The 18,702-nt window shown below is 40.7% G+C and overlaps 1 protein-coding gene across 2 annotated transcripts; it reads right to left on the bottom strand.

The window, feature by feature from the left end:
• Positions 1 to 529: 529 nt before the first annotated feature.
• On the bottom strand, positions 530 to 17,519 carry LOC108122671 (solute carrier family 22 member 4). 2 transcript variants are annotated; one of them, XM_017237389.3, is made up of 5 exons: positions 17,198 to 17,519; positions 3,361 to 4,292; positions 3,147 to 3,301; positions 2,921 to 3,089; positions 530 to 2,853 (listed from the first exon to the last, which is right to left on the bottom strand). In XM_017237389.3, exons 1-5 carry the CDS (start codon positions 17,348 to 17,350, stop codon positions 1,872 to 1,874), a joined length of 2,391 nt encoding a protein of 796 aa, XP_017092878.2. In that variant the 5' UTR covers positions 17,351 to 17,519; the 3' UTR covers positions 530 to 1,871. The 2 variants fall into 2 exon arrangements, with proteins under 2 accessions (XP_017092878.2, XP_017092877.2); XM_017237388.3 differs by lacking the exon at positions 17,198 to 17,519 and adding an exon at positions 14,801 to 15,113.
• Positions 17,520 to 18,702: the final 1,183 nt, after the last annotated feature.

Here is an 18,702-nt window from a genome sequence, read left to right as displayed (position 1 = left end):
TTGTCCATTTTTCGAGATGGGATCCCTTGAAAATAAGGTTTTCCCCTATATGGCCCACAGCGATGGCTATATCTTTCCCAATTCTCATCCGATTCTCAAGCGGAGTACCTTAAACGATTTGTGGATCGATTCTCCACCATTCTGCATCAAAATCCTGAGACAAAATATTTTTTAGATTTTTTGTCCATTTTTCGTGATGGGATCCCTTGAAAATGGGGTTTTCCCCTATATGGCCCACAGCGGTGGCTATATCTTTCCCAATTCTCATCCGATTCTCAAGCGGAGTACCTTAAACGATTTGTGGGTCGATTCTCCACCATTCTGCATCAAAATCCTGAAACAACATATTTTTTAGATTTTTTGTATATTTTTCGTGGATTGCACTTGAGAATCGATATTCAAATCGTAAGTGGAATTTTCGAAGGATTTTCAAATGAATTCTCCTTCTTCTAAAGGCAATAAATCCAGTCCAAAGAGTTAATTTAGGTGCCAAAATGAAATATTCTAGTGAAATTGAAACGCAATACAATTCTCAACATAAAAATAATCTTTGAAGAGGCTTTATTAGAAAAATATTGCTCTTTTGCCATGCATAACATTTCCTTTCATATAGTAACCATTATCTTGTAACATTCAACGAGATGCTAAGCGCTTTCACTAGAGTAAAACTATGATTTAAACTTTGAAAGTATGGGTTATATGGAGCTTTAAGTAGGTAATTCTAAACACACTACTAATTGATTTATTTTAAACTAGGTTTGTAATAGATAATTCATAATACATAATGGTAATAATGTAATTAATGTGTACGCTAAAATTATTATTTTTTCTACATTTTATATAATTAATTAATAGCTCGAGAAAGACAATTAAAACTTCCCATACTATGTATTAATAGTGTAACTACTTTTATACATATGTCTTTTCATACATTTCTCTCCAGGTGTTTACAACACAATCACTTAAATGTGGAACCCCAGGCCTTTAAAAGGATCATCTCTTGTTTCCCTATCAAATGGGTTCTACGTGAGGTTCAATTCGGCTTTGATTCATTTGTGCCTAAGTAATACTGGGCTTATCTCGAGACGTGCTCCAAATTTGAATTACTATCTTACTAGACTACTTTTTATGGCTGCACAGAATCTAACCCCAGTATCGGGTGCTTTATGGCCTTCTATCCTGGTCTTTTACATAAACTCTTTCCTAAACTTAGACTTAATGAAAATATATTTTTTTTTTCGTTATTTTTATGGTGATTTCTTTTAAAATCTTTTTTAGGTTGTTTCTTTGCGAGTGTCTTTTCCGGTTTAATTGAATTTGGTAAGGGATTCTGTTTCAGATCTTTAGGCTAAGAAGTTTGTCTACTTATAGTATATTAAAAGTTTGTTATTTTTTGGTTTTAGTCATTTGAGCATTCCCATATTGGGTATGACGTATAGAGTGTTGAAAGTGCAAGGACTTGTAAAGACTTTCAGCATCCAAAAGTTTGCTAGTGTGCGTTACAAAAGGAGATGCTCCTAAAGTAGTTAAAAGGCTATAAGTATACTGTATATCAAAGTTGTAGACTGTAGTTCACGAGTCACAGCGCCACCAAACTGAACAAAACCAATGCTTATGATCTGCTCTGAAAAGCCTTCATTTTAAACAGCTGCTTTTGTACACTAGCCTACCATTTTATACATTTCAAGACATTTTCGAAGATCTAAGAAATCCTACAAATCTTATAGGATAAAAAAAATGGCCCTTTAAGAACCAAATCCAAAAACTGCATCTACAAGGCATCCCGTATAGGATATCATTCAAAAAAGCCTCCTTTTCAAAGTTCCTTACATAGCAGCTGTTCGTATTGCCTAACCCTAACCTGGAGCAGATCACATTGGTGGGCCGTCCTCGTCGATCTTGGTCGTCCAAATGCCGGGCATCAATTGAGGAGGTAGATTCGATTGCGGCGTGGTCAGCTTCCGTATGGGGTTGTTCGCGTAGATCGGCTTGGAGCTGGGCGTATAGCCCTTGTTGTCCATGCCGTCGATGATGGTGAACTGCGATGCCATGTTCTGAGTGCCCTGGGCGACCGGTGAAGCGGGTCTAGAGATGGGGTGAGTCCGAGGGCTGCTGATCAGGACGGTGCAGAAGCCACCCCAGATGGCCAAAGACGCGAAGGCCGTCTGGGGAATGAGCTGGCCGAAGATTACCGTGGAGCCAATGAAGGGAGCTCCCAGGAGCCAGAATCGAGCCCAGCATATTGTGGAGAACGAGGTTATTTTCTTCTTGTCATCTGATACTAGTTCCACAGTGCAGGTTGTCAGTATACTGAGTGTCGTGGAAATAGCCATCTTTGAAACCATGGCAGAGCACATAAGCAGGGCCACCCGAGCATCAATGGGAATGACTCCGGCCTTCGGTACCAGCCATCCGCAGTAGGCGATGCATCCGGCCATAATGTTGAAGAGTCCCGTCCACAGCCACTTTCTGGTCGTTTTCAGGATCAGAAACAGGCCGAAGAAGGTGCCCATCATTTCGCTGAAACCGGCAACGAAGGTGTTGATGTACAGGTGCTCCCGGCTGAAGGCCCGGATGTTGAGCAGCATTCCGTAGTAGACGACGATATAGAGAGACCAGGCCAGGTGCACACAGATTATATGCCGCACAGCCCGTTCTCCTTTCCACATCGACCACCAGCCGCTGGGCGGAGGGGCGTCCATGGCGGTCTGGGCCTGGAGTTCCAGTTGCTGGTCGATGTCAGTCGGCAGATTGTGTCGCGTGCCGTTCATTTCGGCACACTGCAGGAGGATTTTCTTGGCATCTTGGACGCGTCCTCGTGCTATGAGCCAGCGGGGAGAATCGGGAATCCACCTGGAAAATAATATTCATAAATAAACTTTTCTCTCCATGTTTTATTTGGAATATCCATTCTACTCACTGCCACAGATAGATAAGTATCACAGTTGGCCAGGAGATGGCCATGTAGAGGTGGGACCAGCTGGAAAAGAAGCTAGCCAGTCCGGGAAGCATCATTACGCCAATGGACCAGAACTGCTCGAACAGCGTGGACACGCAAGTACGATACTTTCCTCCGGTTATGTCTGCCACTGAAGTTTTGTCGGTTACTAAAGATATCCTTTTTGAAGGACTCTATTAATACTTACTAATTTGACCCCCGGCGGTGTACATCTGGGCGCAGCAAACGGCGGAAAGACAACGGAAGAATACGTGCAGTTCATAGGATGCCACATGACCAGTAAGATTTCCGCAGAATATCTGAGTTATCATTCCAAAAAGCATAACGTTTTTGGGACTGAAACTAAATAGAGAATATTTTAATCAAAGAAAAGTCCTTTAAAACTTAAAGGAATAACTTACTATTTAAGCAAGTGATTAGCCAGGATTCCCCCAGTGAGGACACCAAACAGATGGAAGAACTGCGTCACCGAGACAAGAATATCGCGCGAGCACACGAGGTCGTACTGGGTGACCACGGAGTGGAAGTCGGCTTGGTGCTGGAACTCCGTGCAAGGGATCAGATTAGAGCTGCGGTTAAACGGCTTCTCCCACACCCTTGGCTCTTGCTCGCTATTGGCGTAGTTGTAGTAGTGATGGGCGTGCTCCTGTGCATCCTGATACACATTGCAGAAGTCGATGGAGAACTCCTGATCTTCGGTTTCCTCCTTCTGAGGATGCGACACCTTGATCCACGCGGATTGGTTTTGGGCGCCCACCGTGTTCGGGGGCTTGCAAAAGAACTCTCCATGGCGCGGAGCTGGGGCCGTGAAAATAATGCAGGCCATGAACCAAGACGAGGGGATCTTGCAGAGGAAGATTAGGAGCACAGTTCGCAGCTGCCACTTGCCCCACGGGCCAGTGATGCGGCCCACTGCATCCACCTTGGTCTGCATCTTGTTGTTTGGCTTCGGGGCTTTACCCTCTAATCGGGTGAAGGTGTCGTTGGGATATAGCTGGTATTCCTGCGGGTGGGGCTTGTCGTGGTGCGGTGTGGTGCCGTTGGCCAAGTGCGAATAGAAATCCCCCTCGTTGTTGTTTGTCTCTAATGGAGGAGGCTCACTGTTCTCGGGCAAGGAAGTTGGACAATTGCTGAGGGAGCTACGCCTACGACAATTGTTGGGCGTGGAAGTGGGTTCCGTGGGGAGGTGCGTGGGTGATGCGTCTGGGCCACCTGCGAGGGAGGTGTATTGAGCAGGTTGGGGTAACCGATTGGTGGCTGATATGTGCGAGGAGCTAAGCACTCGAGGAGGCGGTGACTCGTTGTCCTTCAGGGGTAACAAAGGAGATTCCGCCTGTAAGGATGACAAAATAATAGTTTATTAATATTTAACGTTTTTTTAAAATATCCTTAAATAATTTTAAAAATAATTCTTACATCTTAGCTATAGTATTATCTGAGCGATACATGGCTTACAGTTCCACTTGGCTGGAATAGGCTACAAATCCACTTGGCTGGAATCGATTCTCAGACAAGAGGCAATAATTCAGTCGCATTCCTCTGATTATCCCGAGTGGCCTTGAGGCACTTGAGTGCAGCATTGCTGAGACTGCAGCGTCTGGGTCTCGATGGAATCACCCACTCACAAGGCGCTCCCGATCCTATCCATTTCACTCCCCCGTCGGCAGCTGGGCGTATAATGAACACAACATAAATTGCAGTGCCAAGTGGCTTGGCAACACTTTGCCATCCTCCTCCAGTAATTTGAAATCCCAAGAATCCGACGGCAGTAATTGAACATTCTATATACAATTTAGCTTACAGATACAGTAAATCAGCTTTGGCAAATATTTTCAATGTGTTTTTTTTTTTATTTGGAGAAGCTGCCGTGGGCGAATTGACATTTGCACCGATGGGCCTATTGCTATTGCCTAGTTATTTGTAAATAATATGTAAATTTTAGTTCACATTTGCATAAGCGCAAATGTCACCCATATGACCACAAACAGTAATTGGCTTTAACCACGAACTTCGCTTAGGGAATTTGATGCCTATTTTTGGCTTTAAAATTCCAAAAGCTTCAAAGCACCCGCAGAATTCAAATTATAATAATAATAATTATTATTTATAATTACCCATGTAATAACAATTCTCATATATCAGGCAAGAAAAATATTACCCAGCAAAATAAAAGGCGGAAAATTAAAACAAAACTGGCTAAACAAAACAGTTTACGAGCTCTCATTTGGTTCAAAATTTTCTGGGTTCTGGGTTGACAAATGTCCCTGAAGCCACGAAAAACAACAGAGACAGCCCCCCAACTAATTCCAAATTCCACCCAAAATACCCCCAAAGCCCGAAAAACTGGGTTTGTTATTCAGATGTTTTTACTCAACAATTGCGAACAATTGTTGTACTTGTACTGTCACCGCCTCTTTTTTACTGTCGCATTTGTTGTCATTAAAGTTTTGTTTTTCGTGTGCTGTCGTGTTTAATAGGAGCTTATATGCCTGTTATGTGGAAAGGGAAAAATTATAAAGGTGGAAGGATATCCTCTTCTCTGTGAAACTGCGAATATTGTTGCCCAGAGCAGCCGTTAAGGATTTTTACGGGGGATTATGCATAATGCATTAACCCACGGATTTCGCAAGCCGATTGCTGACATTGCATAAATTTTCCTCAAGAAAACGAAAAAATTTGCAAGGCAAACGCAACATTGGAGATGGGAAAACAAAAGAAAAGCTGGAATGGAAAAAATAACTTGAATTTGAAGGCCGAAGGTCGCCGGGTTGTTGTGAAAGGACCAGCAGAGCAGTCCAAGGATCCGGCAAAGACGACGCCGGCAAGTATGCAATCATTTTATTAGTTCGATATAGTCAGCGCCGAAGTTTCTTTTTTTTTTGGGCATTCAGACAGCAGTTGTCTAGTTTTATGCGTCAATTAAATGAATTCGTTTTGCGTATCTTCATTTTTTTGCTGTGCCTTGTTTTGTTTGTGGTTTATTTTTGTTTTGCTGACTTGCCAGCACTTGTGCAAACATCGCCAAGGTTAATGCGGATCTTACTTCGGGTCGGGTCTACGTTGGGAAAGGCTTGAGGGCAAATTAAATTTTACGAGTCACGTGACAAACGGTTCAATAGACTCGAGGTGAATCACTTATGTAATTATGGAAGTTGTTAAAGGTTCACGACACCACACAGTAATACTTTCAGTAATAAACCCCCTAAACCTTAAGGTGGAGCTCCATTTTATTTAGAGTTAATTGTGTAATGAAAAGTTTTCAAATTATACAAAAATAAATTGAAAAACACCCACAATCGATTACTAAAAGCTAGCCCCCAGGGTATCAGAAGCACCACATTCCGTACAAATTTTTTAATAAAGTCCAAAGCCCCGAAAATCCAACCATAAATTATTCATAAGTCGTTGCCGCATGACTGACTAAGTCGGAGGAGTACGATGGAACTGGTCTGGAACTGCAAGAAGGAATCTTCTGTGTCCTTGGCTCCTCCTGGCGAAGGCTATTAAAGACCAACCAGATTACTGGCTCCCCCAATCATAATTAAAGCAATTTCTTACCGTCAGATTGATGCTCTGCTTGGTTGCTTTAATTAGCTGTCAAGTTGGAAAATTTGTTGGTAGTAGCCTATACCAATTATCTGACTGAATAGAAGCATTTAGCCGGCCGACTTGCCGGCAAATTATTTTGTATTTCAGGCCGGAAACAATTGTTGGGAGCATTTCTCAGGAGTCCCTGTGAGAGTGTCGGCTCCTTAATATTTCATTAACTTATTTATTGCTCTTCATAATTCAATTGGGCTCGTTCCCCAGGCGGAATGGGGATGATGCCGTATATAGAATATGAAAATTGATTGTATATCGAGGGGGAAGCCCACCATACTGCGTACATATGTTGCTCCATTGTTTAGCGGAGAGATCGTTGTAATTGAAACCATGCCTCATTTGGCTTCATTTCGGGAAACGTGGGCACGAAAATTGAAATGAATACTTAACCAAAATGTTACATAATGTTGCAAATGTCAGAAGCTGTTTAGGGCTCGAGCCCTCAGGCTCTAATTGGTTCTGCCATTTAAATTTTCTTAAAGGGAATTTTTCGAAATCAACAAAGTTGTTTTCTCACGATTATCTTGTGGAAAAATAGGACCTCACGTAACACATTTCAACAAATAATTGTTCTGCGTGTTTCAAACATTTTTCTACCAATTAACACAGGTTTTCATGTTCTTCATAAAATCAAATATGCAAACTTGAAAGGTATTTAAACTTTTAATTAGTAGAAACTTGCCAGACAATGGATAAATAACATATATCGAAAAACAGTAAACTTTTGACTTTTCCTGAAACCTTGCCAGGCCAGGAATCAAATCAAATAGAATGTGAAAAGTTGGATATCTTAAAAGCCCATTCGGGATTACCAAAGCAGATATAGTGCGAACAGAGAGAAAAGCATTTCCCTTTCCCCCAAGGAGAGTGTATCGTTTACCCATTAGCCTTGGCTAATGATTAATTAATTGTTCGGCCCAACAATCACCAGGTAACGACAATGCTCTTGGCTGCCAGGACCTTGTTTCTCCTCGACACACAATGGACTCTCTCGCACATGGCCATAAAGTTGCAACCAAAGTCAATTTCTGGCAGAGGAAGGAGGCCAGAAGAGGCGGTATTTGGGCCAGAAACGAAGCGTTGACAACAATAGGTGCCATAGTTAATTGGAGCAATGCCAGCACAGTGTTTCTTGCTGGGATTGCTGTTTTCTGCCTCCCTCCGGGCTGGCAGATGAAACACTACAAGAAAACATCACCTGCTACGTTTCTAGGGTGGCTCGTACAAGAAAGCACTTCATCTCTTTTTTCAGTGCTTAGAACACACCTGTTTGTTGAGGAAAGATAACACTCTTGATGTATTATTCGTAGGTGTTGCCATTGAAGACAAAGCCCAAGCCGAAGCAAAAGAAAAAGCTGTTGACATACAGCAGCTGTGATGGGTTAATGTGCTTATGTATCTCCTGTTTCTTGTTTGCTGAATCCTTGTATTGTTTATGCATCAATAAATATCCTGCTGTGACCCGGTGGCAAGGCTTAAAGCCTTAATATGAGATTAGGATATGAGATTCAGTATATGCTTAAATTGTGACAAACGGTTGTTACAATGCTTCTTGGTAAATGGAGCAGAATGGATGGAAATTAACTTATCTTTATCTTAAATCTTTGTATTTCAGAGCCTATTAATTGCCACATTAGTTAACCATACTTGTACCAAAATTGATGTCGACAAGCCATTTAATTAAATTGCCTCCAAATAGATTCCCACTTAGCTCTGGTAATGAAGTTAAATTATTTTCGCGCTGGAGACATGCAATGGGGTTCCTAGTCCCCCAACTTGTTGCTACCTCTGGCTTTACTACTCAGACTATAATATGAGCTATTTGAGTTAACGTTTGTCACGATATCGTGACCAGACGTCCAGCCAGACGAAAGCGAGCATAAATATTTGATTAGTTTGACCGAACCGGGACTCTGACTGACACTTTGCATTCGCACTTTGCTCCCAGCTTGACCTCCGGCTTGTGGCCAGAATGTGTGGGCCATAATTTGCAAAATCCTTGCGTTATTACTGAGCTGGGACGTCAGTCACATACGTATCTCTATATTGATGGATGACTCCGTCCCTATCGCTCCCATGCCGGGCACGTGTATGCAAATGTTTTCTATGGCGGGGAATCATAAACATTCGGCAGCTCCAAACTGTCGAAACAATTTGGCACAGCATGGCGTATGCGTAATGTATTGCAGATTGTTTTTATGTCCATATACCCAAACATATTTATGCGTGGGTGCGGTAAGTGTTTGGTTAACGTGTGCCGAAGGATTCGAGGAGTTCCCAGGCGGCAATGGCCAAGAACTCAGAACTCAGCACTGGCTCCTGCAGAAAGTGTTAACCCAACAAACTTTTATCAGGGTCGTAAAAACCGAGTGTATTTATATATTTCATTCACTCTTTAATTATCCCCATAATTGTCTCGTTTATTGTATGGAGCATAAACTGTTTTAATGTTGGCATCGCCTGCTGTTTAGTCAAGTGTTTTCCATCAACTTGAATTCATTGCCAAAGTACAAAGACGCACTAGACCCAAATAAATAAATAATGTTTTAGCATACGTCAAGGTTCCTGCAGACTCTAGAGTCTAGAGTTGTTTGTGCCAAACGATGGCACAAGAAATCATTTTTCAATGTTATGAAAATTTTATTCGGCACCTGAGACACAAGGACACAGCAGACTAAATTGACATGAAAATGCCATTTCATTTATTTCTGAAGAACAAAAAAGAAAACTCAGCTGCCTATAACATCAGGGAGGAATGTCAGTTTCTGTCCCTTCAATACTTCCATAAAGTAGTTTCTCGGGGAAAAAAAGTCGGTATATTCCCTTTTTTAAAGAGTCCTTTTTTTTGCAATTAACTTGAAAGTGAAAAGAAAATCTGGTTTCTTCATTTCCACCCTAAACCCTAATTTCAGGCAGCGATTTATGACTGGGAGCCTTCTTCACTTTGTCCCTGATTTATGTCGCCTGGCAATTGAATCTGACAACTCACCCACTGGAAACCCATGTGGGGCAGGTCGTTGGTGGCTTTCTTCTCGCAGAGGGTGGATTTCGTTGGCATTCAAATGAAAGCCGAACCGGGCTACATAAGAAGCCCGAAATTATGGACTTTGTCTTTGATTCGCATAGAATTGCTCAAATTCTTGAGATGCTTAGATGAAGGATATGCATACATTATAGGATGGAGGGAATACACGCCCAGTTCTATTCCATCCAACAAACATTTCAATTGCTCGGAAAGCTTTCCGCTGCTTTTCCCTTTTTTCTTGTTTTTCAGCCGGATTTTCTGTGATTCAAGTGAGCAGATTTGGCGACAGAGAAAATCAGATTTTGACAGACGAATAAACACCCGAAGCTGCCAGGCAGAATTTGGAGTGTTTTTTATGTTTGAAAAAATGTCAACCATAAAAACACGAATGGGTGTTGAGTGGGGGAATTGATTTATTCCTACGCGGATACTAAATATTTTGCTCACATGTTCGAGAGGCTTAGGGCAACCTATCTATAATGTCATTTTGGATTTTTGGTGGCGTTTGGAATATGCCAGAATTGTATCTCATAAAACAGCAGATTGCGCCACGATGGTGACCTTTTGGGTTACAGTGAAATTTAAAAGCATTGTTACTTTTTAAACATTTTCAAAAAAGAATTTTGAACAAGGTAAATAAACAGAGAGTTGGCTATGAATCTTTAATTAACTCCATTTACGATGTCCTTCTCTGTGTATTACTTATTTCTTCCACTGTTGCCACTGCCACTGCCATTGGCTAAGTTTGCGACTTACCCATCCACTAACCAGATAAATGGAAATTCTGTTTCCATTTGAGGTCTGCCACTAAGCCGCTTATGAAAACAACAACACACATGCGGGGGGAAAGCCGCATAAACATAAATAGGCCTTGGCCACTAAATTTAGTTGGCCTTGTCCAATGACTCGGTTGCTGTTTATCCTGCCGCAGTTCATGTCCTTAATCGCAATCTGACACAAAGTATCCGCTCGGTCAGAGACGTAATTGTCCTGCTTCCTGCCTTCCCTAAATAAGGACTTTGTATCGAGAATTTTATGTAGGTGGGTAGAGAAAATATGAAAACCAAATTATTGGTAGAGTGCCGCGTGCTTATCCCTGGAAATTCGATAAATGGTGTGACGGAGGGAGAATTATAAAAATTAGATTTTCATTTTGTCGCTTAAAGATTCTTGGAAAAACATCCGCTTCCTCTTCGGCATCCGCTTGAGTTATCGGCACAAATAATTTTCAAAAGAGAAAACAGAAGCTTTAAAAATGGCTAAAATAAATGCTGTACAATACCCCCGGAAAGTTCCTTGAATCCTTATTAGGGCCATATTTGTTGATTGTATTGTTTATTGTATTGGCAAAGAAAATTGCTCACTGCAGCAGAAATGTATGCTACATAAAATGTTTACGGCACTGAGAGCAAACAGCATTGTTAACACAAATGGAACAATATCATCTGAGACATCCATCCAATTGAATTTTAATGCTTTTTTCACACCCGGTCATTGACCAACTGCATTCCCCTCACTCCCACTTCCGTTCCGGTTCCCTGAGGAGCTTAATTGCCAAACAGCACCCAACCACCCAAAAAAACACCCACCTACTATACGAACGCCCCACTCATCGGGGCCAACCCACCCAATCAGACCCACTCACTGGTTATTTCCTTACATTTATTTATACAATTGTCTTGTCTTTTGTTTTCGGAGCTTTCCTCCGGCTTCCGTTGCAGGTTTTTTTTTTTCGTTTTTTGGTATAATTGCTTTGAGTACCGCTCTTAATGGCGTTACCCATTTTTGTTTGTTCTGCTCGGTGCCTAAAAATAAAAGTGAGTCCCCCCCCAAAGCAAAGGATTCTGAACCTTAACTTTAATACTCGAATTCTTTAAAGCAGCCATGAACTTGAACAAAGGATAATGAATATTCATCCTTGTTTGTTAGACGGCTATCTCGTGGAGGATGGGAGGAAGAGTCCTTTGACTGATTTTCGCCTCGACAACCGTTTTTAATCAATTTTGTGCTTACGCTTCTAAATATTTGGAAATTGTTTTCATTTCCAGCCATTTTATGGACAGTTGGCAGGATGATTAAAGTTTCCGAAACATTTTTGCTGATAAGTGGAAACTGTTTCCAACTGGCACACAAGCACACTCCCAAATAGCCCAGAAATCCTGCCAACAAATCAAAGGAAAAGTTATACTCAAGATGAAATTGAAAGGCGATTATCGCATTCTAGGCACTTGAAAAGTTTATGAGAAGCCCACCTTGTTGGCGAGTTTTATGACACTTTTCAGTTAAACTGCCCCCTCATTAAATCGTTTGCTCTTGACCCAGGACCAAGCCCTGGCACTTACCTTCCCTAACTTATCCTCCATTTAGCCTATTTCTATGGCTCTCGAGTTCGCCGTACTTGGACGTCAAGTTCGAAGCACTTGCCCAATGCAAATGAGGCAAACTCGAGAGGTCCTTGACTCTGGGTCTGGGTTCATCCTATTCAGAAAACCAATTAAAATCAGTGACGGGGAGATCGTGAAAACACAACCCCGTACATATCAATTTTAATAAATAATCAGCGATTTTGTGGAATTAAGAAGACAGCAGGGAGCCCTTTTTCGGCCGCTTTTTGATGTGCCCTTTGACCTTGGCGGATTTCGGGCGAAAAAAAAAACGCTGGACGCGACCTTAAAGTGGCCAACTCGGACCAAACCCAAGCCCAAACCCAGAATCCGGAAAGGAGTTTTTAATGCCCAACATGGCCAACCGAAAACCCTTCAAAGGGTTGGCTAATAAAAGTTTCGTTTTGTCAGTTTTGAAAAGTGACCGGTAAAGCCTGGCAGGACAATGGGTTGTTTAGAAAGCTAAACAATGGAGTCCTTGCCACTTTATAAATAAATTAAATTTAAGAAAGAGCGCCTCAAAAGACCCATTATCTTTAAGCCACTTGAAGTCCATGAAAAGAACAGAAAATTTTCAATTAGTTTAAGCTCAAAAAATTATTTAACGAATTTATTTAATTATTGTGTCTTCCTCTGTCGTATATTAAAGAGAGTCCCTTTATTGAAGCCCGGTCAAGTATTTTATTCATGTCCACTGTAGCTTGTTAGCCCAGATTTGTGGGCCGTAACTTTACGACCATACTGGCATACTGATTGTCCTTTACAACATACTTTGCTTTACGTTTATTTGGGCCACATTTTCCGGAACTTTGACAAACTTATATGTGTATCCCTGTGTACCTTGTCAGATTAAAAAATATTTCTTTTTTAGGCGGATTTTGTTTGGAGAATGCAAACCTTTCTAATTGGTATGTGAAAAGTTCATTAACAGAGATATCCAACCGGTCTTTGGGACCAACAAATGCAAATTTCAAAGCAAATTGCTTTGTTTACATTCGGGGCATTCGACCGATTGTTCAGTTTGATGGACTATTAGAGCTAGTTGAACCCGAATCAGGCAGACTGGCGGACTGGCGGCCTGGCAGAATGTTTTGCCAAATTGAGGCACGCGACTTTTATTTCGAGTCAAATTGAATTGGAAATTTTTGTTAAAAGCTTGTTTCTGGGCGGGCAGACGTTCGCGTGTCGTCTGGAGGCAAGTGAGTCGAGTTTATTTGAAAAACTCTTGAATATTTCACATTTTTCTTTGATTTAAGTTATACTTTAGGATAAACATTAACAAAAATTGGACTTTATACAAAGTAGACTCTATGATGCCTACCTTTACTTGAAAATTTCAATTAATATTCTTTGAGAAGCAAAACTCACACTTAACATACAACCAAATATCCCATCGGCAAAATAAATTGATCTATGTTATCTCTTCCACATAAGTATCTAACATTTTTATAGTTATTTTCTGGTCCTTTTTTTTGTTTTTCACACGAGGGAAGCGCGTGTCCTGTGTCGACTAATTTGCATACGACTCTGGGAGGAAAAAATAAGAAAGCAGACAAAATTTGCATAATCTGGGGAGAGTGTGGCATACACGGTTCCGACTTTGACGTTTATCGCATTCGCATGCTAAACAGAATTTTCAGTCACCTTCTTATTTTTTCAAGTCAATACGCACGACTTCCACTGCACGTGCGGCATGTGGTACTAATGAGTGGAGTAACCCCGCCAGAACCCACCTGGATCAGCACAATTAGGAATCGGGCCGAGAACGTGCATAGTTTCAAAACTTGACTTAATTAAGACAGCCGGTCTGACGTCATGAATGCCTGATTTTAATTAAAGTCTCGTCACCCAAAAACGCTAAAGGAGTCGTGTCACAAAAATGTGAAATATCTGTAGATGGCAGGCCAGCGATATCTGTTTTTTTTTCTGTTGCTTGTTATTTAGTCAGAAGGACCTTTCCGTGCTCAAGCCAAAGCAAACAGTTTGCCAAAAACAGGGACAACAACTAACCAAAACCGAAACCGAAACAACGGGCCAACAAACAGCTCTCGGGAGAAATTTATTTATCAAAGCGAAGGCGGGCCAAAGCGGTCATTTGCCTCATTTAGCTCCCGGTGCTGCTCCTCCTGCCTTTGGCCAACAATTTTCTCCCTGATTCGTGCCGCAAACCTTGATTTCCGCTTTTCGCACTCAACTATACTATATTTTCCGGCGAATGTTCTCCACGGTTTGGTGCTCATTCGCATCTGTGAATGATTGTTTGAATAATTGAATGGATTTGACGAATTATTCGAGGCCCGGGCCAGAAAGACGCACCAAACAGGAAACCTAAATCAGGAAGATGGAACTTTGGGGAGAAAAAGGAAATTGTGGCTTCTGAGGGATTTAAAGTCCTTTGAGTAGAGTTTTTGTCATTCAAATTGCTTTTGTAAGTAAGTTCAGGAGTCATATCCTTTCTCATAAGCGCAAAATTCGCAGCGGGGTGCTTCTTTTTCAAAAGAAAAATTGTGTAAGCTTATGGGTGGAACTAGTTTCTTTGAAAAAGTTGTACTTAAAGTTACAAACTCAATGTATTACTTTAAAATTCAAAAGTGTTATCAAGCATCACCCGACCTTTTTGATGACCTTACAATTTGTGAGACACCCTTAGATCTAACCCACTCCAAATCCTGGCCAGCTTATCGCTGTGCCACGCACAATTTGCTCTAGGATTTCCGCTTGTGGCTGAGAGTTTCTAATTATCTCCGAGCATAAAATTACGCATGCATATGCTGCTAATTCGCCAGCAAAAATTCACTCGACTATATAAATATATATATATATATATACCGTAGTTTCATCCACATCATCGTCTTCATTATCATTATCATCGTCATCATCATCATCATCATCCTCATCCTCGGCATTGCCGCCTTGCTCGGTATTGGCCTCATCGTTACGGACTGCCAACTTCTCACTACTAGCACTGCCGATTCCGCTGGAGGAGCCACTCGAGTTGATGCCACTGACTAGGCCATGACCCTTGCCAACATTATGGCTGCAGTTGCCGTTACCATTCGCGCCGCTGTTGCCAATGTCCGTGAGCATAATGCGTCCGAAAACCGGCGAAACCAAATCGAAATCCGGCCCAATCAAATTCTAAACTAATTGTTTTTAAGAATTTTAAATTAGCACTGTTTTTCTTTTTTTTTTTGAAGCACCGTAAAGCACTTTTAATTATTTAAGTGAGTTTGTTTTTTTTTGGTTTGTTATAATTAATTTCACCAATTGTTTCAAAAATCTTGAGTTTGAAAATTTTGAAAAATTGTTTTTTTGTATTGAGATTATATTTCAAATTAACTTGCACTATATTTTCAAATTATTAGTTTTCTTTTATGGTTTTATAAGTTTTACATTAATTTTGAATAATGTTCGTTATTAAAAAAAGGTTTTTTGGAATAAACCTTTAAAAAAAGTAACCAAAAATCATAAATGAAAAAAAGTGCTTTCAAAATTAGATTATTGAGAATAATGTTGTTTCAAGTACTAAAAATGAACGTCCGCGCTATAAAATGAACCGTTTGGTGCTGGCGTTCGCCCAACGCGCAACTGATTTGGCCAAAAGCGGCGGAAACCGTCGGAAAGCAGGGAAAAGCAGCGAAAATCGGCGAAAAGCTTCCTCAGCTCAGGCAAACGGAACTGAACTTCGTTTTTCCATCCCACATTTGAATGTCACGAAGTGAAAGCGAAAGCTCTTCCCTCCGAGCCGAGAAACTTTAGCCGGAGTTCATTCACGAATAGGGCTTCAATGGCGCCGGTCACGTGTTGGCCAATTTCACTTTCTGGCAACTGGCCTCCCTACCCTCAATGAATCCGGGCTAAGCTAATGCCAAAGCTTTGCTGGCAAAAAAAAACATCCTGTGGAGCAGCTGTTGCTCGACTCCGTTTGTCGGAAGGACGAAAGCTAACCAGACCTTACTCTATACGATTCGTAATGCGCTTATTCTATTAGCACATATTTCTTTTCACCACAAACAGGGGGGCAATAAATGTTTGACAAATTAAATATACATATTCCACCAATTGACTCGATTAATTGGTCATTTTGCGGTTCAGCCGAGGGCAGGATAAAAACCAATTAAAACCAAACATCTGACGCACGTTCTATTGCGTGCTCGGCACTATCTTTTCTCAGTTTCTCCATTAAAATGGAAATAGGTCTGAAGTCCGTACATATATTAAAGTTGTTAAATAGGCCACAACTGGGGTATAGTCCAAAGCGGATTATTTCACTAAATGAGCGTTTTTTCCAGGGTGACTTTGAAAAACTAATTAAAATAATATGAAAACTTTTAAACGAAAACCACAAATAAACGGGTTGTTTAAGTTATTTAAATGACAAGTCTGGGGTAGGAATTTACACATAATTATGGTTTTTTTGCTTAAAAAAAGTTATTAAATAGACACAGTTTGGAAAGCTATTATTCTTCCTTCAGTCTATGAAACTAAGTTATTAATTGATTTCCAAAGTGTCTAAATACCCGATCTATTTATAGGCGTGTTTGCAATAAAGTGCAATTTCTACTTAATTGTGCAATAACAGACCTTTGGTCCTCAAACCCAAACTGTTAAATGCCCTACAGCTCGTAATGTGGTTAAGTGTAAGAAGTGATGTTTTCCCCAGCGTTTGTTTCAAATAACAATTGTGCTGTTGTTCTAATTATTACGCCTAGCAGCGTTAGAGTCATGCACTTGTGAGCTCTCCAATTGTTTGTTTATTTACAAATCCAATTCGCCTCCCATCGACAGCTGTCATTGTTCGAACAAGAGTGCTAATAAATTTTACATCAACAATAGAGCTGTGGAGTGTTCTGAGATGGAGGGGAATGTATATGGACTGGGTATATCTTCATTTTAATATAGACCTGTGATTGGCACGCGCAGCAAACAAATTAGGCAGAAAGTTTGTGTTTTTGTTGCCGTTGATTACGCATACGCCGCATGGTACGGCAGGCAAAGACAATAGGAAAAGTTTTCCCCTCTCCATGTTAACATTTTATGGTGGATGCACGAAAAAAATTAAATGAGTTTAGAAGTTAGATGTTAGAAAGGGCAGACAGAAGTTTAAATAAAATTAGATTGTTTTCTGTGTCTTGGCTTTGTCATACATGGCGTATGCGTAATAAATGTATCAAAGAACAATGTTGGAAACTTTATAGCCTTAATATGGGACGCCCTAATAATCACCTGCACTTTCACCATCATTATTTTGATCTCCACTCTTTCTTTGGCTGGACTTGTGCGGCAAGGTTCTGCAGAATTTTCATCCTTTTCCGCCATTGAGACTTCAAATTTTTGATGGCCATCCATTAAGGTGGCATCGGGATGGATGAAGCTCATTTTTTAATTTTTCGTTCTAGCAGCTACACCTGGTTAGTAAGGAACTATTCTCATGCTGCTGATGCTACTGCTGTTGCGCTGATTTAGTTGTGCAATTTTATTTTATATAATCACGACACCCACGAAAACACACACACAGTACTGTGCTGATAAATCAAATCGACAGAACCTCAAGTAGTATTTTTGTTTTTTTGGCGGGCAAACAATCGTCAGTCGGATAGATCTCAAGTGGCGAATATTTATGGATTTCTGAATATCAGAACGGGACGGAATCGCATCGAAGCACCCGCAACTATGCAGTATGCTTAGATGGCAAGGGCCGAGTTGGAACTACAAAGAATTGGCAGCAAAGAAATATCTTGGGCCGACTCGATTTCCGCTTGACGCTCAAACAGGAAGAAGAGGAGGCACCTATTTATAGATACATATATCCAACTTGTAGTACCCGATTCTCTGACAATTGCACTTGTCCCCGCACCACTGAGATATATACTTCCTAGCTCTCAGCAAAGTCAAGTTCAAGTTTAGAGGGGCGCAGAGAGGCGGAAAGAGAAGAGTTCACTACACTCATTGATGTATCACAATATTCGCGTAGTGTATCACTCTCGTGCTGCCAAGAAACCCTCGTACAATTGTACACTTGCCAAAAAAGCAAAGCACAGCCAGCCAGTAGAAGAAACAAAGCAAAACACTCATACGCCGTGTTGGCCAGCAATTCATTTCGCTTTTCTCGTTCGCCTTTTCGTCTGTTTGCTTAAGTGTTTCTTTGTTTTATTTTGCATGATTCCTGGCTGCTGGCTTCTGGCTGCTTACTGCTGCTTTCATTTCAATTTATTTGACACATTATTTGCTTTATATTTGTTTGCTTTCATTTTTAACGCACACGTCTCAGGTGGCCATAAAAAACGGTGGCTTGGACATGGGTTATCAAGATGTAAATTGCGCTTATAACTCCGCACATATGTATAATAATATCACTCAAACTTTGCTTTATTTATTCACGTGAAATTTATTCGCAACCAGATACGCTTTTAGATCTTAACAACGTTACTTTTTCCTTATTCTTCCGATTGAACAATATAGATATAGAGCTTCTTAAGAATCTTTTATGCTTCCCGCAGAAATTTCCCACGAAAGTCTTGCCAACTAATTACAATTTTCTTATTTGCATAGAAAAGAAAATGCATTCTGTCCACATTTTTCTCACTTCCATCTAATGCTTTTAATAGCTCTTGGGTTTTCAACAACAAATAACACTCTTGAATAAAATAAACTTATCAATTAATTTAAGGTTCAGTTGAAACCAGATGACCAGATTTTGTTTTATTTCCCGAAACATACATACTTTATAC

Source organism: Drosophila bipectinata, chromosome 3R, assembly GCF_030179905.1.
Source record: "Drosophila bipectinata strain 14024-0381.07 chromosome 3R, DbipHiC1v2, whole genome shotgun sequence".
NCBI classification, from domain to species: domain Eukaryota; kingdom Metazoa; phylum Arthropoda; class Insecta; order Diptera; family Drosophilidae; genus Drosophila; species Drosophila bipectinata.
The sequence above is the reverse complement of the archived record's forward strand: the minus strand, read 5'-3'. Positions and strand labels throughout refer to the sequence as shown.